General features: G+C 49.4%; 8 protein-coding genes across 8 annotated transcripts; 4 read left to right on the top strand and 4 right to left on the bottom strand.

The window, feature by feature from the left end:
• Positions 1-432: 432 nt before the first annotated feature.
• N7508_009387 (uncharacterized protein) lies at positions 433-1,904 on the bottom strand (the record flags this gene model as incomplete). The annotated part of the gene is made up of 2 exons (XM_058467450.1): positions 433-1,073; positions 1,211-1,904. 2 exons carry the CDS (start codon positions 1,902-1,904, stop codon positions 433-435), a joined length of 1,335 nt encoding a protein of 444 aa, XP_058315296.1.
• Positions 1,905-5,563: 3,659 nt separating this feature from the next.
• Positions 5,564-7,064, top strand: N7508_009386 (uncharacterized protein; the record flags this gene model as incomplete). The annotated part of the gene is made up of 4 exons (XM_058467449.1): positions 5,564-5,949; positions 6,043-6,112; positions 6,229-6,359; positions 6,413-7,064. The coding sequence occupies 4 exons, from the start codon at positions 5,564-5,566 to the stop codon at positions 7,062-7,064; spliced, it is 1,239 nt and encodes a 412-aa protein (XP_058315295.1).
• A 106-nt stretch (positions 7,065-7,170) lies between these two features.
• N7508_009385 (uncharacterized protein) lies at positions 7,171-8,865 on the top strand (the record flags this gene model as incomplete). The annotated part of the gene is made up of 1 exon (XM_058467448.1): positions 7,171-8,865. The coding sequence occupies one exon, from the start codon at positions 7,171-7,173 to the stop codon at positions 8,863-8,865; it is 1,695 nt and encodes a 564-aa protein (XP_058315294.1).
• Positions 8,866-9,028: 163 nt separating this feature from the next.
• N7508_009384 (YwbE family protein) lies at positions 9,029-10,080 on the top strand (the record flags this gene model as incomplete). The annotated part of the gene is made up of 2 exons (XM_058467447.1): positions 9,029-9,068; positions 9,290-10,080. The coding sequence occupies 2 exons, from the start codon at positions 9,029-9,031 to the stop codon at positions 10,078-10,080; spliced, it is 831 nt and encodes a 276-aa protein (XP_058315293.1).
• Positions 10,081-14,489: 4,409 nt separating this feature from the next.
• N7508_009383 (uncharacterized protein) lies at positions 14,490-14,843 on the bottom strand (the record flags this gene model as incomplete). Its single annotated transcript, XM_058467446.1, has 2 exons — positions 14,490-14,628; positions 14,767-14,843. 2 exons carry the CDS (start codon positions 14,841-14,843, stop codon positions 14,490-14,492), a joined length of 216 nt encoding a protein of 71 aa, XP_058315292.1.
• Positions 14,844-15,838: 995 nt separating this feature from the next.
• Positions 15,839-16,082, top strand: N7508_009382 (uncharacterized protein; the record flags this gene model as incomplete). The annotated part of the gene is made up of 2 exons (XM_058467445.1): positions 15,839-15,890; positions 15,916-16,082. The coding sequence occupies 2 exons, from the start codon at positions 15,839-15,841 to the stop codon at positions 16,080-16,082; spliced, it is 219 nt and encodes a 72-aa protein (XP_058315291.1).
• A 189-nt stretch (positions 16,083-16,271) lies between these two features.
• On the bottom strand, positions 16,272-19,047 carry N7508_009381 (uncharacterized protein; the record flags this gene model as incomplete). Its single annotated transcript, XM_058467444.1, has 5 exons — positions 16,272-17,795; positions 17,854-18,258; positions 18,312-18,355; positions 18,424-18,759; positions 18,873-19,047. 5 exons carry the CDS (start codon positions 19,045-19,047, stop codon positions 16,272-16,274), a joined length of 2,484 nt encoding a protein of 827 aa, XP_058315290.1.
• Positions 19,048-19,882: 835 nt separating this feature from the next.
• On the bottom strand, positions 19,883-24,890 carry N7508_009380 (mitotic regulator LTE1; the record flags this gene model as incomplete). Its single annotated transcript, XM_058467443.1, has 2 exons — positions 19,883-24,494; positions 24,556-24,890. The coding sequence occupies 2 exons, from the start codon at positions 24,888-24,890 to the stop codon at positions 19,883-19,885; spliced, it is 4,947 nt and encodes a 1,648-aa protein (XP_058315289.1).
• Between the last annotated feature and the right edge of the window lie 1,258 nt (positions 24,891-26,148).

Here is a 26,148-nt window from a genome sequence, read left to right as displayed (position 1 = left end):
GAGAACCCCAGAATGCCCAGAGGGGTTTACAGGATTCCCTACGGTTATTCCCTGGGGCTGGGTATGACGTGTAGCGATGTCATACCGGACATGCCAAGAGTTTGATACCTCAACCTTATATCTATTTTTGAGCTACCATTTACATGACCTGGAGTAGAGTATGATATCGGTAATAATGTCCAGTGGAACTTGGAATTGTTGAACAATGAGTCCTCTGAAGTAGAGCGTAAATTAATAGCCCAAACCCCCTCCCAATCCATAAACATAAACATTAACATATGCACCAGGCCCATTTTCATAGGATGCACCTATCTATACCCACGAAGAATATTCACACGCTGAATAGCTAAGGATGATTAGAGAAGAGACAAACAGAAGACAAAGGAGAATATTAAGCCCAATGCTTCGATTGAGCAGGGTCGTCAAGTCAAGTCACTGACGTGTGGAGGACGCATTCTGACTTCCCACATTGGGATCTTGGATAGACTGGCTGGTACCTCGAGCAGAGTCGGAAGTGTTATGAATACTCGATAAGTCCGTGGGAACAGGAGTTAATTCGGAATGTTGCTCAGAAGACTCGCCCTCGTCGTTACCATGAGCTCCTGTGCTAGATACATCACTGGTCTGACGCCGATGAGACTGCGACCAAATTCTGCGTGAGCTATCGCTTGAATCTTGACGCCTGGTAGAAGAATCAGGTATGCGAGACGAGGGAGGAGGCACTTTTTGATGAGGTCTCTCATCTTTCCGCTTGTGGACCGGAGAGTTTTGCTCGGGACAGGGGGTGGATGCAGGTGGTTTTGGGGGTGCAGAAGGATCATGTGCTGGGATTGTTGGATTCTGTGATTGTGACTGAGATTGCGATTGAGCTGGCAGACTCTCAGGCGGAGTCCAATGGTGGAAAGAAAGAGGTGGTGGTTGTCGATAGTCCCATGCCCAACTGGGAGGAGGTGGAAAATGAGGCGGTGCAGTAGTCATGTATCGTGCACCATATGATTGAGATTGACCTTGGGGCTCCGTCGATCGAGGCAGGCGAGAGTCAGGGCCAATGATGGGGAACGAGTGTCTGAAACCTGAGAGATCGTGTGAGCAAGATACAGTTGGTTTTGGGTGTGATCTTGGAGCTTTCTGCTCAAAATCCTAAGTTGCAGCCAATTGCGCTGCGCTTACTGTGGTATATTCTGATTGAAAACATTGGATATTGACTCACCAGGTGATTGCTGCACTGGCTGTGCTTGCGCTTGCGCTGGCTGCTGAGCCTGGGATGGCGGAATCATGGAAGAAATTGGTCCCTGATAGCTCTGCTGCTGAACTGGAGCCGGAAAAGAAGGCGTTTGAGATTGAACTAAAGCTTGAGGTGGAGGCTGAGATTGAGCTGGAGCCTGAGCAGCTCTAGTCGCCGCCGACAAGTGCTGGAACTCAGGAACTGAAGACAACGGCGGCACTGTCGCAGCACCTTGAACAGCAGCAGAAGTATGCTGAAAAGCGGCGAAAATCAAGGGAAGAAAATGCGGCGGCACCCCAGCCCTCAAGCAATCAGCCAGCATGGACTGCTCAATACGGCGCTGTTCTAGGATCAAACTCTCCTGCTGCGTCCTCTCCTCAGCCTGTTTGCGACGATCTTCCTCAGCTTTGGCTCGCAGCCACTCGGTCATCTGCTCGCCCTGCCATCCAGCCGGCGGGGGAGGAAGGGGATTTGGCAAGGTTGGTGGTCGAGGTAGACGGTGCAAGCCGGACGGCGGGACCAGGTCATTCTGGTGCGAGCCCATTGAAAGTGCAAGTTTTGGGAAACGATGATTCTCATCCGGCGACTCGGGCTTGATTGGGGATTGTCGGGGTCGTTTGTGTCTTTTGCGAGAATCATGGAGGTTGTTCCCGGTCTGTGATCTTGGGGTCAGATTCATGGTGGATTTGGCAGCCGCGAAGGGCTGAATGGAAAATTACATGAGGGTTAGGAGAGAAGGGAAGATGTGAAGATGTGAAGATTTGCATAGCTACCCGATTAGGAAACGACGTACTCTTTGGGGCTTTGCCCCATGGGTACGTAATGCGCGCGTGTTAGAGCTGAAACGGCGATGGAAACAGGAGACTCTTCTCCCTTCTATGAAACATCGCGGGTCGGACCGTGGAAGCCAATTGCTTCAAGAAAGAGGACAGATCGCGGAGTATGGGGACTACATTAGGTATATGAAGGACATTAGGGCTGGACAGGACGAGGAAAGATGGCAATCTAGACCGACTATGTGTTATGCTTATAACCCACAGTCCAGCCCGCGACTACAATCAAAATGTGCGAATAAGCAAGATCTCACAGTGGGCCCCTAAACTCGGCATATCTCGAGAGATGCGCAAGCGATCCACTCGAACCTTTTCGGCAAGCTATTTTAGGCTCCAATCGCGAAGCAAAATGGCCGGATTGTACAGCTCATGCAGTTCAGGTCGGCCAAAATGGATGTAAAGTATTGCCAAGTACGAGATGCATATGTACCGGATAATGCCTGGCACTCGAGACTTTTCCCTTTCCATTTTAGTGCTCACCTCTTGCCGCTTTTTGATCTCAGAGTAGAATTGAGCACGCCTCCGAGCGCCCTGATCTGCTCACTTATATTACATAATCATACTGATTTGCTCACTAAGCATCACCTGATAGTCACCTGAGCACCCTGGATCTACTCACTGAGCATGAGCTGAGCGTAGGTATGAGCGACCTGAGCCACATCAATAAAATGCAACACGCTAGTTATATCACGTGCAGCTTCTCTCTAGATCACCCCCATTGTCCCATCAAAAAAAGATTTGCGTCGTCAATGCGACCGTTCGCTCTAGACCTGTCGGTCTCCCACTTCTAGCTTTGCTCCCAGGATCATTTCGTTAATTTGCCCCACAATGACCCTTCGGGCTTGAACCTCTGGTAGGCTACATGAGAGGTCTACATTATTGTCCTATACGGTAAGAAAACAAACTAAGGGAATTCATATTTAGTAGAGCAACGAGATAGATTATTTCGATGCTTCTTTTTTACGAGCGTATATATCGGAAGGCCTTTCTAAGCGTATAGCGTCAATTCTTTTTCGCTATTGTTGAATGAGGTTGGTTAATTACCACCCGCTCCTAGGAGCCTACTAAACTACTAGAGCTGAGCCTTATAGGTTATATTTCCTAGCCAATTATGTACTTTGAAATAGAAGGAGAACTCAGAGAATTCCTAGGAGCGCCCACCCTGCCCGTCTCACAATTCTATCTGAAGTGATGTCACCGCAAAGGGGTTATATATTGACTCACTCCTCCCGGAATAAGGTTTTCATCATCCTTCTCCCGTCTGTACTCAAGCAGAGTAAAGCTCTGCGTTAAGCATCCCACCATGAATTTGATCCTTAGCCACTACTTTGCTTCCTTGATCCGCCCTAACTGGTCGTGCTTTAGATACTTAGTCCCCCCTTTTGCAACCCTGAACCGGCCAGTATCATAACTTTCACCACCTAGGTCACGCAGCGAAGCATCTCCACCTATCGGGGAGCTCCCTAGGCCACCGAAGATACAATCGGCGCTTCTAACTTGACAGGGCTGTACCTTCGATTACTATCCGCTAATATATACTGCTCTGGAGAGATTGTCATCACCATGGGGTCAACCAGAGCCTAGCGGGCCTAGTAATGAATTCCGACAGTATCCTTATCATCCTTATCAGCGAGGATGATAGTGTTAGATTCTAGGAGACTTACGAAGATATTACTTATTATCTGACTAACGGTATTATGCGCAAGTTGGACGGGAATAGTTTTGACTCTTTTTTCTTTGATAGCATGGAAGTGCGTTTGTTGCCGCACCTATGGAAAAGCAGACCTTGCGAACTATCATTTAAACTAAAAAAATGTAATATCTAGTCTGACATAGAAAGCTCGCTTTTGGGACAACATCATCTTAGCAAGCTTCTAGTTATGGACTGACCGTTTCCCTACTTTTCGACTCCTAGGGTTTATGCTATACGGAAAATCCATATCAGTATTCTTGAATGCCTATAAAGGCCAGTAGTCTTTGCTCTATGACAGATTCCCGGTTCTTCTTGTAAGGACCTGCCGGACCCTGCCAATTTAGCTTAAGTCTATCTTGTATTGCAAGCCACCGTATCTATAGATCTCTTCTACCAAATTGGGACGTGTACATCCTCTGTAGATCTGGATTTCTTAACAAAGTCCTATAGTTGCAGTGTGAAGATATTGTCAACTTTTCTCCCTAGTCAAAAGAGCCTCTCTAATGCCAATATCATCTCTCTTCTGGTTTATAGCATAGGACAACAATGTAGCAAGAAAAGCGAGGTCTCACTAGAATCTAAAGACGGTCTTTCACAAAACATTCTCACAACAATACGTCCGTCATGTCTTCTTTAACTATTTTTAGGAGTAGCTTACAAAAACAAACGAGAGATATCTACATGATATTGCCAGACAGTTGGCTTAGGTGGAGGAAACCTAAGTGCAAGGCGTTTACCATAAGTTCGAAGACCAAAAGAAGCCGTATATCTGTTCAAGTACCTGAAAATAACACCTATTTGGCTAGTGAACGGCCAAGAATCCCCAGTCTATATCCCGGGAGCTTACCTCCGACCGAAGTGTGACGGTTCATAGGTGCTTGGGTTTAACCACTACGCCAGCTGACCAAAAAGGCACAATGTTTGGTCAGCGACCAAACACCCAAACTACTATATATGCTCGATCTCTGACACGAAATGACCATCATTGCCATCCCGATGAGGTTTTCCTTAAAGACCGGGACGTGTTTGATTGGGCAATAAACGCCCGTACTGATTGAGAAATAGGGTAATACATTGATAATCGAAAACTACAATTGCCTCAAGAACTTCACTACTGTAGCCGATATCATTGTCGCGCTTCGTCGTGGCTGTTTTGGCTCGTCATAGATATACGGCGTCGGTATCTCTTTTTGTAAGGTACTTACAAGCATTGAACCAGTCTGCACAGCCACCGTTTTACCACAAACAAGCCACAGTAAACTTTGATTTTTTGATACATAAGACAAGGTCAATTCCGTAACATACTTTGGCAATAAGTTCTTTTACGGGTGCCACGAGCCCGTCGAAGGAAGCACAGTACAGACTCGAGCCTCTCGCAGGGCCAGGTTCATTATCCCAGTACCTGTCAGCCTGATACAAACGAGCCCATCGTTGAAATGTCGCTTCTTTTTCTAGGAACGTGACCGTTGCTCGAACTATCTCTTCAGAGACCTGAGCTAACGCAGCATGGCCTGTCCAGGCTTTTGCCGCATATCTCGCCAGCGGAAAATCCCGTCTAATCTCACTCTCACTGCCGTGAATGTCGGTAAGATAAGTTAAGCACGTCTTCGTAATTGAAATGCTGGCGGTCGTAAGAGTGAATTCATTCTCTCCCAGAAGGTACTTCTTACCGGAAAAGTGGGCAAGGTGTAATTCTGTCTCGGCGGCGTGAAAGACTGTTACTAAACCAGGGCAGTAGCCTAAAATATCAGTCTCGCAAAACGTGAATTAGACGAAAGTAGTCCCCGGCCCGATCAAATTTGCGTTCGCCGTATGGATGGCAGCACTAATTCTCTCCTCCTCACCGTTGAGTATAAGCCGCCGCATAAACTCTCCGTGGAGACCCTCCGGACAGGATTACGATCGATGGAAATGTGGGAAGAGATGGTCAATTGCAACACGGTGCCTACGGACCCTGTGGAAAAACTTAGATACAATGCGAAGCGGCTGGTTGACTCAGCCATAGTCCAAACATATGATGTTATGATTGAAGAAGGTCGTGCTGACGCTATTTTGACAAACGGACTTGCTCGCGTCCTCCTCCATGTGCCATATGATGATCCGGCTACGTTGTTGTATCACTTTTGTGAACCCCACACCGAGATCGACGAAGAAGATCTGCAGAATCTACGGCACCCGAATACTTCCATCGCCAGGGTGTTATGCCATTGCTTAGGAAGTTTACATTCTCCCACGCGTGACCAAGAGTGGTGAAATTCTGCGCGATCGCAACTTCATACCTGGGAAACTAGCTTCGACCATACTCGCTCTTTGATTCCCGACGAAGAGCTGCGGAAGACTCCTCCGTATTCTGAAAGCAACGTAAGTCCCGAGCTGGCTTCTTCAGACTATCAACCATCGTCTTCTCCACTCGAATCGCCCACAGCAAATCATCGCCGAGTACCCACAAGATCTCAAGTAAGACGTTCGCCACCTAGTTCCCAACATCGTTCGCAGTCACCGGGCTCATCCGGCTCCGATTCAAACCAAACAACACGGCACAAACGTGGCTTCAGCCAAGTCACATCTTCCCCGTCTACCCAACGAGCAGCTCGTCAACGCAAGCCTGGTAATAACCAGGACAACCAGTCCCGCAACCGTGACACGCAATTTTGTACCCAGCGATGTTTACTTGGGGCTGAAGTCCGGCGGTGCTCTTGACGATCGTTGCCCAAATGTGATGCTCCACCGTCGAAGTAAGGACGATATCCAACATCGGATTACTTCGGAAGATTTAGTGCGTTTATTCAAGGCACAATTAGACGAAAACATCGACCGATGTACACCCCTTAGAGGCTGCGGGGCGTATGGTGCGCCATTCAAGCTTACTTGTATCCAATATGGCTTTACTGTTGTCGGCAAAGGAACCACATCCGCTCTGTGGAAGGAAGTCTCCCGCGAAGCAGAGGTATACCGAATTCTGCAGAGGGCGCAAGGGTCCGCTGTGCCTGTTTTCTTGGGTTCGATCGACTTAGCGAAAATTTATTTCCTTCACGGGGCTGGGGAGATTCGCCACATGCTCGTGATGGCCTGGGGCGGAGAAAGTACAACATCAATGGAGCTAACGCCTAAGCTTCTACAGAGAATTCACCGATCAAACAGGAAAATCAGAGCTTTGGGAATCATCCACGAAGACCTTCGACGTGACAATGTCCTGTGGAATGAAGAGCTTAGGCGAGCGCTAATAATCGACTTTCACCGCTCCACATTGAAATGTCGACCGACTTTGCAGCGGCCGCGAGCCTCAAAACGACAACTAGCCGGAGAAAGTTGATTCGAAGGGTCTTGGTGACATGAGGGCTGATCCAGCAAAACCTTTGGGCGGAGCGAACCCCAATTTTCCAGCGACTTCGTTGTCTCCCTCTTCAACCATCTCAGCCATGACTTCCACTGGCCAGATTATTCTCCCTCTGGAGTTATGGCAACAAATCACATCCTATCTAACAAATCGCGACATCAAGTCCATGCGCCTCGCCGCCAAACAATTCTCAAGCGCAGTGGAACTACGTCTCCAGCGAGTGTTTTTGTCAGCCAACCCCTTGAATATCGCAGTCTTTCGGGCTGTCGCAGACCATGAGAAGTTCAGACACCAGGTCACAGAGATCGTCTGGGACGATGCCCGACTTCCTAGGGGTCCTCTAACACGTCGCGAACTTCCTGGCTGGGAAGGTGAAATGGTATCAGACGAGGAGAGCAGTGATAACGAGACTGAGATTTCGCGTTTTCAGGGAAGCTATGAGCTAGACTGGCCTCGCGAAGATAGTGATGATGAAGATGAGGATGAGGATGAGGATGGCGATGAGGATGAGGATGACGAGGGAGACGGCGACCCTTCCAATCAGCTACGGAGAAGTACAAAATTCAAAAGCAAAGATTGTCCGGTGTGGTTCAAGGCTGGATGCGCTGCGAGTGTTGAAGATGCTTTCTGGCGCCATGCCGGTGACGATGGGATCGATGGGATCGACGATGAAGACCCGGATTACAAGACCATGAGAAAGCTGGGCTCGATAGGGCCTCCGCTGAGTGAGTGCTGGGAGATTTACCGCACTTTGATCCGGCAGCAAGACGATGTCCTAGCTAGGAAATCCGACCAAGAAGCATTTATTCATGGATTGAAACGATTCCCTACACTCACAAAAGTGACTGTCACGCCTGCAGCCCATGGCTTTCTTTTCAACCCGCTTTATCAAACTCCCATGATTCGATCATTCCCGGAAGGATTCAATTATCCTATGCCCCGCGGATGGCCACTTCCTAGTCACGATCAACCGGAGGAGGTATATTCGCTTCCTTGGAAACGGCTCAACGAAGTGCAGAAAGAAAAGTTCCACGGATTCCGGATTGTGGCACGCGCGCTCGCTAAACAAAAGAATAATGTCGTCGAGTTTAGTGTAGATTCCCGCCTACTTCGCACGGGAATTAACTGCACGATTCTTGATAACACTTGTGAGGAATATAATCACTTGGCCACGCTGCTCAAGAAACGGGGCTTCCGTCACCTCGATCTTTCTTTCACTCTTGCCGGAACATGGCAATCATTCCCCTATGAAACGCTCTATGATATATTACGCGAAGCAGGCGATCTAGAAAGACTCAGCCTCGCCACCACAGGAATTGACGCCGAAAACGAACACAAGAATCTGCACAACGTCACGCCTATGCCCCTGAAGGATATATTCCCCATTGAGAACTGGCCCAAACTCCAACACTTTGAGCTGTCACGATTAATAGTCAGCGAATCCGACGTGATATCTTTCCTTTCAGAGCTACCTGCAACTGTGCGATCTGTGAAATTAAGCTTCTTAACATTCGTGGACAACAGAAATCACTGGCATTCTTTCCTTGCGAAGATGCGCGAGGAAATCCGGGAAAGCCGTCTCTGGTCAGATCGACGGCGAAATGTGACTGTCGGCTGCAATCAAGAGATCTCTCTTCCAGGGCGTGCGAGATGGATTGGAAAGGAGGTTGATGAATTCTTGTACGGGGACGGACACAACCCGTTCCTTGATCCTCCAATTAAAATGCCCAGGGTAGGGTATGGAAGTGAGAAAGATCAATTGGACCCCAGCAGCTAGTCTTGTCTGTTTAGTTCAATTGGACAGTTCATGGATACCTGGAAATGAGTGTTGTAAGGGCAACTCTGGCCCGAGGCTTATGATTTCTCTTGAATACTGCGATATCAAACTCATATGAGACCCATCTATAGGACACCCGTGGACAATGGGGATAGCTATTTCCATGGGACGATGGGACTATGGCCCTGAGGGCAGTGGATACTGTATGTTACCTGGGAGGCCACGACAAGGAGAGTCTGATCCTGAAAGAGTGTAATTGCTAGATTTATCTACTGCCAACGGGGGATACCTGCCAGGCTCAGCGCAGACCAATCGGTGTCGCCTGCTGTCTGTCAATATCAATGACTTCCCTGCCCCCTTGGAACTTTGGGAGCAAGATAAATCGGAAAATCAAATCAGCAGCACAAGTTTACATTCTTTTCAGATGAAGTGAACGAGAGTCCTCACTTGCTAGAATCCGTGACACGCAAATACATCCCAGTCGGATGTTCCCAGTATATCTACCCGACAGCCCACACCGCGTTGGAAAATTCTGCTTCAACGCCAGCCAAGACCTGCATCTACACCCCAATACGGAGTCCTTCTGTACACGACATTCCCAATGAAGAATCAAAAAAGACGCGGCGGACGCGGGGGTCGCACCCCTCCCACCCACGCGTGCCCCCCTCAAAAGCCATCACCCCAGGCACAGCCGTCAACATCATCCTCAAAGCCGACCAGCCCACAGGACGGACAGTATCAGGGACAGTGAGCGAACTACTCACGCGTGGCGATCACCCACGAGGCGTCAAAGTGCGGCTGACCGACGGGCGCGTCGGAAGAGTCCAGAGCCTCCGGAGCGGTGAGCCGGAAGATGACGGAAAGAGCGCCCAAGAGAGCGCTGGGATTCAAGTAAGAGCAGAGGGAGGGGATGTGAGCGGGAGACGCAATCGTTTTACCTCGCGTGATATGCGTCTTGATGGGCCTGAGGAGCCTTCGGCTGAGCCCCTTGGGCTGGATATGTTTATACGCCCTGCGAAGGTGAAGAAGGGGAAGAAGACGCAGGCTGGACGGGATGAGCGGCTGGAGGAGAGGGCTGAGGACACAGGTGGTGCTGCTCAGGTACCGGGCTCTCTCAAGTGTCCTGTGTGCGCTGACTTTGAGGGCGATGAAGCTGCTGTGGCGCACCACGTTGCTGGTCATTTCGGAGAATCAGTGGCCATGAGTTCTGAATAAACCAGAGACAAGTTGCGGCATACTTCAGCCATCTCCCTTCTTAGCCTTGGGGCGTTCAATTCTTGGGTGAATCCATACATGGGTGAAGCGTAAGAATCAGCATTCCCACTGTGCTCTTCCTCTTTCACTATATATAGGACCAGGACATCCCCATTTGTCCGTTTGAGGCATCCAGGGCTGCTCACCACCTCTAGCCTCTTTTGTCCTCTTTCAAATCGGTCGCTTCACGGGAAAATACCTATCGATCGATCTTCGTGGGTCTAATACAAGACCCATGTTCACATAGATCGAATCTACCCATCCTATCCGAGTACGAGGCTTGGACACATTATTGAACCCTGAGATATGCCTATACTCTGTTAGCTCTTTTAACGCGCAGAACGGAACATAGTATATATCTCTTTTATTGACCGATCGTATATGATCTTGGTAATCTTAGGGTAATTAAACTTTTTAATCTCACTAGTCACTATTAGTGACCAAGCTCGGTATAGTGTTATATACGAGGAACTGATTAGTAGCACCGTTTGAAGATCTCGTGAATCTCCTATCGCTCCAAATAAGGATAACTCTAGAATTAACTCCTCTCCAGAGGTTCCTTTAGGACTTTCTCCCAAAGCACCGATATTCTAAAATCACCTGGAACAATCATAATATAATCTTATCGCTTAAATTTATAGTCTAATAGGCTGGGTACAGCTATACAGCCTTTTTCCGCGAACTATTTTAAAGCCTATATCTTATTAGTTTCAAACGGCTTTTTAAGAGCTAGGTAAGTAAAAGGAAGTCTATTAGTAGGACTCCATTCCTACAATGGTTATCTATTCATTGACGCGAAGATAGGCAAGTCTATCAGCACTGCGTTCGCGGCACAGGAACTTTCTACTGGTATATGCGGGATAGTTGTATTCCCGCACGTCACGCTCAGTAGCTGCCATTATAGCACTGTCGAGTTACTCGATGAGGTCCCAGGTCATGTGTGGTTCAGAGTCCTTCTATCGCCTGGAGGGATACGGGATGTGGAACTGGACTTGGGTGCCGACAAGGTCAGCCAGAGGCTTGGCTGGAACGATGATGGATAGGGGTTCCTGACTAGAGGGGAGGGTTGCTCGGAGGAACAACTGGTGTCCTTCCTTCCTCCTAATATTGGTAGTTATCTTTCCTTTTCCATTCTCTCTCTCTCTCTCTCTCTCTTCCTTAGTCGGCAGCTACAAAGATAGCTTTGCTTCCAAGGAACAGCCTGCTCTCAACAGTGATGTGAAGTGGGAGAAAGTGAAGTTGGCGAGGATGACATGTGTGCTACATCCTCCATTTTGACCTTTTGTTCTGCCTGAAGCTCCTGAGACCTATCATCTTCACTCTCATCTCACGTACCTTGCTCTATCCCGTTCTTGAACTAGAATTGTCAGAGATACAGCAATTTCGTATACTATCCCATCATCTCTGACAGGGAGTGCAATAAGCCCGCCCTACCAAAGAGGAAAGCTCCATTGCCACACTGGCATAGATACAGTCAGGGTTTCATACTATGAGGAAGTACTTGGATCTTCCAATCTGACAATTCTATATTGCGAATGGACGGATTTTCACCTTCTTGAAGGATGAAAAGCCAGTAAGAACACCCTAAGATCAATGTCTAAAAGACCGCAAGTACACGCATCCAAAGACAACTCTGAAAATTCCAAAGACCACAGTAGAAGAGAAAATTCCTGGATCAAAAATACTCATCAATGAAAGAATAATAGTATTTTCATAAGCCAAAGAAGATAAAGAGTCATTTAACAACAGAATAACTCATTTTGGCCCAGGTTTTCGTTCCGTTGTTTGTTATTTCTGTTCATCTAGAAACTTATGACCGTCAATGGCTCATTAGCTAGCAGCGACGAACTTTGGTTGACCGGATGAAGGTGTAGTGAAAGTAGGACAGAATTCGTCTTTCTGATTGGCCAAGCAACCCCTTGCTGGTCTGTGTGGGGGTCAAGAAGAGTGGCCATAAAAAGCAATTGGAAGCTACGGAGACCTGAACGAGCTTTGTAGATTAAGCCAAGAGAGTTGGGATGGTCATATCCAGTATTTGCTCAACGCATCCGAGAGCACGCCCATTGAACGTGTTGGTAAATGAACACTCAGGACGGTCCACCTTCCAGCGATGAGAAAACGATGAGTACACCAGGTAGGAATGCAGTCCTTGCGAAAGGCTACATACAAGTCCAAGCCGGTACATGGAAATCTGCGGTGTACAGCTTTTCTTCATTCTCCCAAGCCCCGCAACAAAAATGCATGCAGTTCTGAAAAGAGAATCCTTGCTCTCTCCTTTTCATCGAACCATTCGCGGATACCGATCATTGGTAGAACAATACCCGGAATCCTCTTGTGATGATGGCAGCAAATTAGCCAAGCGCACGCATGTGAGTCTGTAACAAAAGGTGCTCGCTTGCCGCGTACTGTATTGACATTCTGAGAGTCATGCTCTGTGTCCGCTTCCGAACAGCCCCAAATCGAGATGATGCATCTACTTTTCCAGGGCTATCATCCCACGTTCAAGTCCCATCCTCTTGGGTGGGAGGCAGAGTCTATCCTGCTTTTGGGCCCTACACAACAGATGTGCTACTACAATGGCAAATTGTTCGGCGGTTACATTGCCCTATTGATGGATCGTATTCTTGCCGCCTGTTGCAAACCGGCGGTCACTGCCTATTTGACCACGTCTAATCTCCAGTCGGTGCCACCAACAGCTCCGATACTTCTTCGGGCATGGCCTGATAAGGTTGAAGGTCGCAAGAGTTACTTAAAGGGCTCTCTTCAGATTCCAGGAAAGGTTCCTCAAGATTGGATTGAGGCAATCAAAGCGGATGCGTTGTTTATAAGGCCAAGGGATTCGAACTAATGGCATGTGCGTAGAATATATTGATGTACTCCGATCAACATGGTGCTCTTCTCTGGGACTGAAAGAACTCTATAGCTCTACATGGGTGTAAATGACCAACGAAAAACCACAAGCTCCTTCCGGTAACTGTTGCAGATGGCCTGCCTCAAAAATGCATGGCCGAGGCTTCAAAAATACACACGGAGCATATTAGACGATCTGTGTTTCGCAACTTGTTAGCGTGAGAGTCTGAGCTAGTAAGGTGGTGTTCAAAGTAGAAATCTCAAGTGAAGGACCCAATATCAGAGCAGACTGATATGACCGCTTGAACTGAATTCTCAGACTACAAATTGTAGGTTGAAGTCTAAAAGCTTCGTAAATCGAGTTTGACATGCACATAATTGCGATCCTTGGCGATAGCGTATGCCGTCTTGCCTTTCAAATCCTTCCACCCCTCTTTGACACCAGGCTCCGTGGACAAGACTCGCACAACATCGAAATGCCCGCCAGCTGCGGCCCACCAGAAAGCGGTCCTTCCCTGATCATCCACCGCATTCACGTTGATATTGGGGTGTTCCAATTGAAAAGGAAGCTCATCATGCTTCGAACTTGCTGCCCGTCAAGTGTGTGGTGTTTGCCCCTCGAGTTTAACGTACGCTACATTTACTCTTTGTAGAACGAGTGTGATTTCTGCAGGCATTTGAGTCATCTATTTATTAAATGATTTTTCATTCTCGCGCAGCCAGGGATATGTAAATGGCGCGGCAAGGAGTCTATCTCTAAAGGTCAGCAAAGGGTCATATTACCCGGCTGGATAACAAATTTACAATCAAATATCAATCAAATACAAGCAAGATATTATTGACTGGACAAATGGTCTAGGTGCCCTTCACATTAGCCCGAGATCGGGTGGATCTCTGAGAAGTCTTCAATCCATCTGCCGTGGCATGTCTGAGGACTGGCATTTCCAAGTACTCATCTTTCCATCGCAATGGAATTTCTCCATCTGAGAGATCAAATTGTGCTAAATCGTCCACAGTGTTGACCCCAAAGAGAGCACCATGTGCTAATGCGAGGGAGAGAAGAAGGGAGCCTGATGCAAATTGCGGTCTGTTGCTATCCCGGATACCAATCCCGAATCTAGAGTATTTATGAGCAAATCAAATGTCCCAATATACCCAAACAACCATGCCACTGGGCTCTTTTCCACTCACACAGTGTATTGTGGACATCTGTTATTCTTGAGCCAGACCTGTTTGACCCGCCATCCCACCCCCAGGGGGCTGTGGCGGAAGGAAATAGTACCAATTCAATATGCTTGAATAGTAATTAGCAGTTGACGATTGTGCCTTCCGCCGTCAGGGTTTTTTTGATCCACTATCTCGAAATTAGAATGGCTGTAAGGATTGGTCTCAGAGGGAGGTGACGATAGACTCACCGATTTTATTTCTTTTCGATCATCTGGGATGATTGTAGTCTTTGTGAATCCTTCAAATCCACCAAAGAACCGCTCGGCACACGCATGTACGGTTCTTACCGTTGGTCATCCGTTCTCGTTTAGTCGGCCTTCAGTAGAACCAATGTACCAGCGGATAAACTCCTTGATCATCTCGTGACTTGGGGCTGGACAACCAAACGAGATCTTATAGTATTCAACTCCATTTTCTGGGTCTGCGGTAAAGCTAAGGAGGAGTCAGCGTTACTCATGAATGCGAAGGAATTGTCACTTTAGATGCGCCTTGACTCACTTCAGCCAAAGGTCCACGGTTTGTCAATGTAAGTTGTTGGTCTCGGTAAGCCTTTTGTCTTTCTCCACATACCCGTTTCTTTCCCGTTGGAGACGACGTCTCTCTTTTGCAATCTCATCGCGCTCAGCAAAAAACTCTTTTCTGACCATGATCAAGTGTGATGCCACGAGGGGGGAGGGTATTTCGGGCAAATGAGACCGGTATTGGTTCAAAGGACTGAGGAAAAGGCGCCGAAAGCGTAAGCGTGTGAATAATCAACGTGCTGGGCTGGGACATGGTTTGCTTTTATATTTGGAGATTCGAGCTCGAGCCACAATGAGAATTCAGAAAGAACCCTTGACCGCAGCATCATGAAATAGAGGCAGCCCTCCACTTTCTCCTGCGCCCCATGAAAATGACGTATCTCCTCCTTGATGAGATGGGCAGGGTTCAGAAAATGAGGGCGGGCGCGATGCTATCTACGAACTAAACATCGCAGTATAAACGACCCTGTGGGGCTGGTCCATTAAAGGTATAGTCTGTGGTGGTCTGAGTAATCAGTGAGCATCCAATGAGCATTTACATAGTATCAGTCATCATGCACGTGACTGCTCTGAGCTGATCACTGACTCTGAGTTCGTGCTGATATCTACTCTGAGAGCCTGAGCCTGAGCACCCTCATTAAAGCGGCGGCAGCCCAAATAGGAAAACCCCACCCGCCAGGGAAAATCCGGTACGTATATCTACATAAGTTCAACAAAGAATCCCGTCGGCTCGACTTACTCTAGAACCAGATGTGGCTATACTTCATTCGGAAGATATGAACACGACAACGCATCTCCAACCCAATGGAGAGCACCAAGATCCATTTTCAGAGCCTCATGCTTCGTATATCTAGGGAACAGGTCTCGTATTTCTCTGATCTAGCTTTAGTCTGCGTCATAGCTTGGCAAGTAACTTATGATGCATTGTTACAGTTCATCTATATGCGGTGGAGGGTGCACACCGTAGAAGAGAAGAGAAGATCATGCATAAATTGGGTCCCTGGAGACAGAAGAATGCAGATCTAAGCTCTCAATCTCTTGAATCTTGAATCTGAAACGAGACCCCTGAATCACGTCAGCTGAAACTGTCTCTCCGCTGAACCCCTTCACCTCCACCCGACATGTCTCCGTACATGCAGCTGCAGTGGAATCCATTGGCGAACCTGGCACCTGGTAAGCTGACGTGCTACCCACTAAGCCAGGAGCGGGGGGAAAAAAGCCGTGCTGAATCTCTGTCCCAACACGTTAAGCCAAGACAACCCAACCGCCAACAGTGCGCGGAGCAGGGCTTCGCCGATGAAAGCGAAGCGAGAGACATACATGTACCTGTACATGACCGATGCCATCGACGGTGCATTGAACTAATATAATAGACAGGACTAATTGACACCAATGCAGATACAGATGCAGATGATATCCATTTGAAATATATACTCAGTGCGACAATTCCATGCCAACATGCAAGCCCCGCATCACACATTTCGAGCGAAAAAGCGACAGCTGGACCGGGCAAAAAGGAGACAGGGTATCGGCAATTGGGATTGACTGGACTAGTTATGCATCGCCGCGATCGAATCGGCTAAGAACTTCTGGTGGAACGGTGGGGATGTACTTGCGTGCTCGTTCGCGATTAGTGCCGCCGAAGCCGGCGCCGTAGCTGATTAGCATGTCTGTGCTGGTTGGTAGGGAGAAGGGGAGGAAAAGGGTTGGATCGAGGATGACGGCGTTGCCGCCGCCCGGGCGTTCGTCGTTCCTGATGGCCACCATGCTAGCTGGTCTGGAGGAGGCGCCTGCTGAGCCTGGGGAGAGACCTGGGTCTGGCGATGTGGGTGCGTCCGAGGGTTGGTCCTTTGATGGTGTTTTTGGACGATCGTCAGCTGCGTCCGATGCTGGTCCAGCTGCGGCCCTTTTCTTCTCGTCTTGGATTTTTTGTTGCTCGCGGAAGAGGATCTCTGGGTCGCGCTGCATCTCAAGGAGGAACTTCATTGCTTGCTTGGTGAGACCCTTCTCGCCCACTTCTGGGCGGTAGGATTTGACGGCGTGAAGGAGCTGGGCGGGACTAAGTTGTTGGAGTTGGAGAAGGGTTGTCACGAGGGATTCGTGGTCGTCGCCGAGCGAGGAGAAGCATTGCAGCCACTGGAGGAGTTGGATGACCGGCGCCAGATGTCGACGGGCGGCTTCAATTGTGGTTTCTCCAGTGCAAGATGTAGATCCATTTTCGTAATGCTCTGGTTGTCGGTTATTGGAGCGAGCCCAGTCTTCTAATGTTGACACGTTCATGCGGATCTGCATCGCCTTTGTGCGTGCCAGATACCGTTTCGTGCTCATGATCCGATTAAAGATCTCAGCACTGAGCCAGTAAAGAAGCTGAGAGAGGATCTGTGTTGCAATCACAGAGTGAACGTCATATAGATCAAGTACAAAAAGGGTCGATGAGAGTAAAGAGGTGATGTTTCGGGGCGAAACCTGCGCTCGTCGGCGCGGAGATGGAGGCCGGAATCGCTTCTCGGCAGGTTCAGGCGTCTTATTTTTGTTTTTGCGGAAGAGCTTCCATTCATTTTGGAAGGCAACGTCTTCCAGTCCAGGGATGGTCTCATGATCCAGCATAGCCGCATCCAGGACTTTGTTCATTCGACGCTCGGCGTCACGAATGATGAGAACGAAGATCTCGTTGATCAGCTCTGCCAAATGGAGCTGGAACTCGACTGTAGATTCTACCAGGCCGCCATCCTTCTTGAGATAGTGGAGAAGTAGCGTGGCATTTGACAACCAGAATGCTTGCATTGTCATGTCCCACTGGTAGCGTTCAACAACGTCGTTGATTTTGTCCATGGCAGACGTCAATAGCGTTGCAAGCAGCTCAGGGCTGGCATGATAATGCGCATAACGCGCACTGAGGAAGAGAAGATTTGCAGGCACTGGCTTTTGAGACGGAGACCGCTGGGGAGTCATGTTGGTGATGATGATATCCAAAATGCGTTCCAGTTCATGATCCTGGAAGACGAACATCTGGTCGTTCAGACATCGATCCCAGATGAATTCCTGTTGTTCTTCTTCTAGCTCATCATCATCAGATGGCTATCAAGTAGTCAGCCCATGTCCTTGCCAGGTAGTACACGAGTATTACCGAACTCACCTCGAATTTCTCATCAAGCCCCAAACTGGACAAATCAACTTCCAAATTGATAGCGCTCTCTTCCATCATCATTCTCCGCTTCATCTCCGTTTCAGCTAGTTCTTCTTCAAACCGGCCATGCGCCAGCCCAGCATCATAGAAATCATCCTCAATACCCGCGGAACCAAAATTATACCCATTTTCATGCAGATATTCAGAGATCTCACTCCCAGGCTGGGCAAAATCAAGCGCAGTACCCCCAGACGAAGACTTAATATCCGGCGAAGCCCCATGATCAAGCAAAATCTTCGCAATACTCTTATGCCGGTTCGTCATAGCCCACATCAGCGCACTCCACTGATTGCGATCTTGTTTGTCAACCAAAGCCCCAGCATCAATAAGCGCACCCACAACCTCTTGATGGCCCTAAAAGAAGCCAGTCAGCCAAAAATCCACAGTAATTATTCCATATCAGACACCCCATCCCACGAGACGCGCAGACCAAAGGAAACCGAAAGAAAACCTACAAAACAGCTAGCATAAATCAACGGCACAGTCCCCTCCTCATCAGGCATATTAACATCAACAAACGGCCTGGCAGCCCCCGGACAAGTTTCCTAACGCGCTCCACGTCGCCATTACTAGCCGCCATATTCAAGCTCTTCTGCAGTATATCGCGCTTCTCATCATCAGTGAGCTTCTCATCAACAGCAATGGTCTCCTCGTCCGCGCTGAGCGAGTCCACTTCGCGATGTGCGGCTTGGGCGGCTAGCATTTCCATCAGACGGGCGTCACTATCTTCCAGGTCGCGGTCGCGGTGGCCGTAGGCGCGTAGTTCGTGCTCTGGGTCGTGGGTGTGGTCGTCTAGTGTTAGGCTGAAGGGGAGGGGTTTGGCTGCGACTGGTGTTGTCAGGAATTGGGATTGGCCTATAGGGCTTTTAGTTTTGATCTTGGATTGGATAGATATGGGGGTTTATCCAAGGACTCCGGACGAGACTTGCGCTCTCATTCCCTCTCTCGGTCTGTACGTCTGTACTCACCTTGCCAGGCATCATACATCTCCGTCTCAGCCTGAAAAACAGGCACAGAGCGACGATCATCCAGAGACTTTGGTAAATCATCAGGGAGTTCCTGCTTTGGCTCATGGAATGCAATATCATGATCGGAGCGGACGGAGTCCTCTGAACCCCCGCGCCGCGGCTCGGTCATGTCCATCGTGGCGGGCTGGCTGTCCGGCCCTGAGGGGGGACATCAAAGGGGTCGAAGAGGGTGTAATGGAACGGGCGCTTGGCCTGAAGGATCGTGCTGAGGGAGTTGTTGCACCCGTGGAAATTGAGTGGGAGGTTGGAGAGAGGTGGTAGATTGAGGTGGTCGGGAGCCGAAAATGATGTTCCGTTCCTGGATGATCGGGATGAAATGACGCAGCTTTTTTGGTTGGGTACTTTGCTTGAAACGGGGTAATTGTTTTATTTGGAGCTAGTTTTGTTTTGATTTAGTTGCTATTTGTATAGAAATTTACATAAGGGTTTTGGGGGATTCATTCGAGAGCTGGTTTTGTTTCTTATATGGGGATCAAAGTGACTATAAATTAATAGCTATGTGCATTGTATTATGAGTTGATCTGCAATGCTAATTTAAAAAAAGAAAAACGCTTTCAACGAAAGACAAATCAGCAAATGCCACGCTCGATGCAAAAACGCTCTGAAATCCAGACACGAAATAGCAGGCACGCTCAGGTCAAGTAAGCAGAGTAGAGTACATAGGGAACATCGAACCAACGACGTCGATGATTAAATAGGGACAGCAAACCATAGATGGCATGCAGGAGCAGAGTACTGCCATATAACGACCGAGCAACATCACCCAAATAGGAAATTCCAAAAGAACGAAACAAGACGCAAATGCCGGGAACAAACATGAGCAGAGGGACAAAGCAGCCTCTGAAAAACGGGGTATAAACTATCCAATCACAGAGATTGTAATACAAATATAAAGAACCGGGCCAAGATCCCAGATCCAACAAAAGCAACCAAAGAAAGGAAAAAGGGGGTTATTCAAGTGCCTTGCTGCGAGCTTGGATCTCCTCCTCAGGGAGGGAACCAATCCACAAGCATCGCTCAATGATACCCTGAACAGGCTGGAAGCGGTATTTGGTGCTGGCATCAATGAGCCGAAGCAAGCTCTTCACAATGCGAGCAGCAGTGCGATACCGCTCGAAGTTGACCAGTAGACCTCCGTCACTACTGCTGATCTGGGCGGGTTTCTGAGCGTTATAGGTAAGGTCGTGCACATATAGACCGATAAAAGGAATGCATCCTTCCTGTAGATTGGCCGTCTCCATCTCGACGCGCAAATCGTTGAAGTTGCGCACTGGCTGGATGAGACATTCCATATCCTTGAACAAACGCTTATCTTCCAGGGGAATAAGCTGCCATGTCTTCGTCAGGCGTGTGCAGTCAGATGAGGACAGCGCAATGGCGATCTGGAGCATGGTGGCGTAATTGCAGATGCGACGTGCGTGCGCGGCGGTGTGGATGTATTTGACGATTGTGCGGGCTCGTTCGTTGATATCGCGAGTCAGTACGATCTCGGAGAGGATCCATTTCACCATTAGGTTGAAACGGCCGACGACTAGGTCGATGCCTTTGCGTTTTTCCGTTGTCAGGAATTGGACCCAGTTTAAGATTAGGGGGCAGCCGTTGCTCCATTTCATCTCGACTAGGTCTCGCCAGTCGATTTCGCTTAGCGCGGCCATTTCTATCAGGGTCAATTGGTGGGCGAGGACTTGGGATTCGCAAGCGAGGATGAAGGGGACGTGATCGGGCGTCAAGATGGTGATGGGAGTTTGTGCGGGATGGTAGTTTTCAGAATTGAATAAGACATTGCTCGAGATCTGCTGTACATTGATCGGGCGTTGAGCAATGGCTGTCATATCTTTGTGCCTGGGGGATGTCTCGGGCGTAAGAGGATGAGTCTGGAACAAGACCTTATCCATTGGCGAGGTGCAGGAAGTGAACGAGCCCGGATGTTGAATGGTCATAGGCGGGGAGGGAGGGTGCGCCAGGGGATGCGGTGGAATCTCGACAGTAGATGAGTTCAGACTACGAGTCTCAGTCGATTGTCGTGGCCCCGTAGCTTCATTCGGATCAATGATATCGACCGATATCTCAGAGGAAAGAGCTGACAAGCGCTTCGGAGTAACTTGTCCATCATCTAGTAATCCCGACGCGGGAACAGTCGAGCCGCGAGGAATCCGTCGAATGCTCTCTGTTTCATGGACGATCTGAATCGATGGGTGCGAAGAAGCAATATCAGATGTATCCCGGCTGGAAATGAGACTGAGCGGAGCACCATATTGATCGTAGTTAGCCGGCTGGCTTGTCGGCGGTCGTTTCATGGACTCATCACTCAACCCTCGCTCAAGAAGCGGAATTGAATTATAGGACTCTTCAGACTCGGCCACGGAGTCAGAGTATGGCCTCGGTGGCGCCAGATGACCGCCAACAGTAGAATACCTCGACTTGTCCGTCTGTCTTCTGCGAGTGAGAACATCCCAATCAAGTTGAGACTTCGTAGTGTCGAGACCATGCGGGGCCATAGCTTGTTCTCGGTGAGCATTTCGAGATGCCTCAGCTTGCTCAAAGGTAGAGTTCCGATTCGCACCACCTGGGCCATCCCATTTACCCTCCAGTTTCAACAGAGTAGATTCAACACCACCATCATCGTCATCAGGAATCTGCGCAAACTTCGCAATGACCGACTCAAAAGAACGTCTCATTTTCCGAGAAGAACGCGGCTGGATGAGCGAGAACCGAGGATTGGGAGGAATCAGGGTGGATGGTGGCCTAGAGACATCACTCTCAGAAGGCGCAGTGTCCGCGATGGAATCATCCCAGGAACCAAACGAGTCACGGGTTGGGTGATCCTCGAGATCATCACCAGTCTGCATTTGACGCAAGTTTCCACCTGGCCGCCTACGAAGAGCCGGTCCCAAGTGCTTCCCATTCTGATCCTGCGCTGCTTCTGATCCAACGCTTGATTGACCTGCCTCGCTACTCTGAGAGGAGCGTTGTCTTGAAATGCCACTCTGGAATGATGCATACTTTCGAAGCCGTAACGCAAGAGAGTTCTTTTTCTTCGATGTTGTAGATCCACGCGTCGTCGAAAAAGATCTGTGTGGCGTGAGAGGACGCGCAGGAGGAAGATGATTCGAAATAGCTGTCCCAGATTCGTCGGCATTGTAACAAATCGGACGCAGATACTCCCCTTCCACCGGTATGGACTGTGTTGAAGGCTCGTACTCTGTCGGCGCGGTAGGCTCGGAAGTAAGATCATCGAGGTTGAGAGTCGGCTCCGGCGCCGCTCCTGACATGAACGGCATTTCAAAACCGGTATCATCCACAATAACAATCGACCCACTACCCATGGTAATTCCACTCTTGAGCTTCGACTCAGCTCTGGGAGTTTCCAGAGGCGAAAGATTAGCAGCGTTGGAAGCAGGCTCCTGCAGCGTCATTTGGAAGTCAGATGGAGCGGGTACCTGAGCATCTTGTGGTTCGTCTTTGTTCATAGCCTGGCGATATTGTTGCAACACTTGGTCGCAGAGTATATCAATCCGAGCAGGACGCTTGGGAACAGCAGCCATCTTCCTTTCGCGGTAATACTCCGAACCAAAAGCCATACCGGTTGGCATTGCAGATGTTTTCCCCCGGGATGGCAAAGAAATAGCCTCGGACGCATTCGCAATGCGAGCAGAGACACTCTGGCCACCATTTCTGGTGTGCAGCGCTCGCTTGATCGAACCAATGATGGTCCTCACTCCGGAGTTAGCAGTCGGCTTCGGTACATCTGGCGTGCTTCGACGATCTGGGTTTGCATTCTTTGATGGCGGAGGGAGAGGAGGCGAATCTGGTGCCATCATGGCCATGTATGATTCCGCGGGAGGAAACAGCTCGCCGCGAATTAAACTGACTGGATCCAACATCTCCTGTGGTACAGTGCCGCTATCTTGCTCTGTGGCAAATATTGGCAATCGATCATCTCGAACCGAGTCAGAGAAGCTTCCGCTCCTTTTATGGCCATGCGTGTGATATGGGTGTCGTGTTACCATGGGCGAGATAGGGGACATGGGTCGTTCGTGAGATGGAGTTTGGGATTTGATTTTTGTGAGGTTACCCAATATAACAGGGCGGGGCGCCTTGCCCTTCGAGGCAAACATAGACTGGCGTCGCGGTGATTTGGGAGGTAGTGAGCATGAAAGCGCCATAACGCTTTGTTCGCTCTTCGTGGAGAATGGAATGCTTTGTGCCGTTGCGGCGGAGTCGTTTCGGTCATGCGCCGCGGCGCGGGGAGAGCTATCGTGGAAGGTAGTATCGGCATGGGGAGTTGTGCCAGGAAGTGGAACGTTTTGGTCCAACTCATCGGCGTTGGGTAAGTCGATCTGGGCGCTTCCAGGTACAATAGGAACATCGGAGTCATTGTAGGCGCGAGCCAGATCAGGAGAAGACCAATAGACCGAGCACTTGCCGTTCCAGCATCGCTTGAGATCAATGAGAATTTTCCGATCACTCGTACCGCCATGTTCGCGGGCCTTGACGTTTTGGTACAGCGCGTTGATGGTATCACAAAAGTGGGACCGGAGATCATAGTTCGTGACAAAGTCATCAACAAAATAATTCAGGATCCAATGACGCAAAGCCGCAAATGTTCGGATTCGAATAATGCGGCCATCGTCTTGTAACCGATGAATCGCCCATTGCAACCGCGCGAGAAGAAGAGCCAAAAGATGTGAGGCAGAGAGATATGAACGAAAGGTCAGGAAAAAGTCTGAAACCAACTCATAGTCCATAAAAGATTCAGAGGAGATTTGCGCGACAATGCGAGCCGGCGTAGCAGCGCTGATATCCTTTGTACCAGGAATGTACCGAACAACAGAACCATCATCCATATCATAGACCAACGTTTCGTAAATAGACGGTTCAACCGGCTCCCGCAACTCATAGACCATGGAATTCCTCGGAATCGGCGAAGCGCGACTCAGATCAATCGCAGCAGTGCCCGAAAACATGGACACGGCAAAAGAAGGCCGATGCCGCGAGAAAGAATCGCGGGCATAGGGACTCTGTAGCAGACCCGGTAAGGGGTCTGCCATGCCCCCGAGCAAGGTAGAGTTTCGAAAGTTGTCCGACATAGAAGTTCGCGAGTAGACCGAGCTCTGCAGCATTGCACCGCCTTCGGCATTGAACCGCGGGGTCCCAAGTCGAGCACGAGGAATAGGGACCTCCAGTGCGCGGGCTGCCTTCTCACCTGCGGACCGGGGCCGGTCCTCCGATCTATCAATCACTATCCGAAGCTCACCCCGCTTCCCAGCGCCTGCACCAGTGGTTGACTGCTGCTCGGAGAGCGTCGAGAAGGAGTTCGGTCTCGCGCGCTGCTGGATCGATAGCTCTAGCTCGGGCGCAGGGGATTCGGAATAGACGAACTCGGGATCGGGGCCTTGGTCATCGCGCGGGCGTAACTCTGAGAGCTGCGAGCTCGACCACCTGGACGGATCCTCGCGGACGGGTGCATGACGCTGCGGCTGAAGGAGATTGGGGTTTGCGGTCTCGACAGGGGCAAAGGGCTCGGGCTGTGGGCCTTTCTGCGGCGGATTGGCAATCGGTCTGGGGATTCTACGTTAGCACTGCACTTCTGTCTCATGGCAGGTAATAGATTGGATTTCACCTGAGGAAGATTTTGCCATTTTGGCCGACGCTTCCTACTGTGAAATGGCCGGCCTTCCTTCCGGGTGGACGCGCCTCTAGCGGTCCTCGATGCGTTTGGGACCGCTGCAGCTGGTGTCGCAGAATCTCATGGCTGTCCTTGGCGCGCAGGCCTGTTTTCTCACGCGCGGCCTTCAATTCTAGATTTCGTCTGATTATATTGCCGCCTTGGGCGACTGTATTGGCCCGTCGAAGATTCGATGGCTGGGGACCTGGACGATTGAACGGCAGTTCGTTGATTTGAACCTGTGGGCCTAAATAGGCCTCCTTGAACAGATCCGGAGGAATAGGCTCCATGACGCGAAAGCCTGATCAAAGGCTTTGCGAAGGCCAGGAAACAAGCCCGGAAAGTGGCATGGAAAAGGGAGACAGGAATCGGACAGCTCTGAGTGGAGTAACCCGACGCGGCGGAACAGGGAACGGTTCCCCTTTGACAACCTCAACTTCTGTTTCTTATTGCCTCATTTAATTTCTTAATTTTGCACTCCACCTCAGCTGAGAGCTGCATAGTGGGGATAGAGACTATAGGCCGTGAACCCCCGAGCGCGAGAACTGTCTGAGAATGCCGTATATGGTTGGCTACAGCGCCCGTTATTCCTCCACCCGGCAGTGACGCGAGGATACGCAGAAATCGTATTTTGAGGCCCAATAAGCGGCTCACTCGATCTGTGTGACCTCTCCAATTTCAAGCAACGCCCTATTCCGCAATTTTGAGTCCTTCGCATGATCGACTGATCGACTGATTGCTAGGAAATTAGCTGGAGACTGTATCTCCACACTATGAGGAACCGTTCAACCCAATCTCGCTAAGTCCCCGAGTCGCGGTGAGAGTATTTCTCCGATCTGCCTGGTCATTCTCTATCGCATACAATATACTGTACAGCAGTTCCTCTGGTTACCGCCACTTGAAATCCCACATGTACATGTACATGCCTCGGTAATATTAGTGATCCATCACATTCAAAGTTGATATATGTCTGGGAACCCGGGAAACCCTCCCAGTGACCAAGTGAGGGGCTTAGACCTTGCGGATCTACGGCCGTAGATCCGCTAGAGACTACTGTATTTCGTGCCTTTGCCCTGTTTGGAGTGGACGATAATCCTGAATCCTTTTGACTTTTGTACATGCAAGAGGCTCATTGCAAGGGTTCTCTGAAACTCGTTATAGTTCCGTGTCTGATCCAGCGAACCTAATGATGTCTTTTTCGTTGTGTATAATTTGGATTGTGATATGCTTGAATATGATATCCAGCGGTTTCGCGTCCCATGGATGTGTCAAAAGTTGAGCCATGGATGTTTCGTGGATCGCCTGTGGGACCAGATTTTCAATACGCGGGGTATGTTCCAGGCATCAAGGCAGCATTGGTCTGGCTGCACTTGATACACCTCAAAAATATAGGTACAGTATACTTTCGAACGCGGCTATCGGTGAGTGAGGAGGGGGATTGGTGAGAGGTGCATCAAATGCCCGTGACATGAACAGTGCAAAATGTGCATATGAGGAACGTGGAGACTGGAGAATTCATATGCAATACCATTGATAACTATCAAAAAA

This window comes from Penicillium antarcticum (genome assembly GCF_028974205.1).
Source record: "Penicillium antarcticum strain IBT 31339 chromosome Unknown utg000009l_segment0_segment0, whole genome shotgun sequence".
NCBI lineage: Eukaryota > Fungi > Ascomycota > Eurotiomycetes > Eurotiales > Aspergillaceae > Penicillium > Penicillium antarcticum.
Note: the sequence above shows the minus strand (reverse complement) of the source record. Positions and strands in the feature narration are given on the sequence as shown.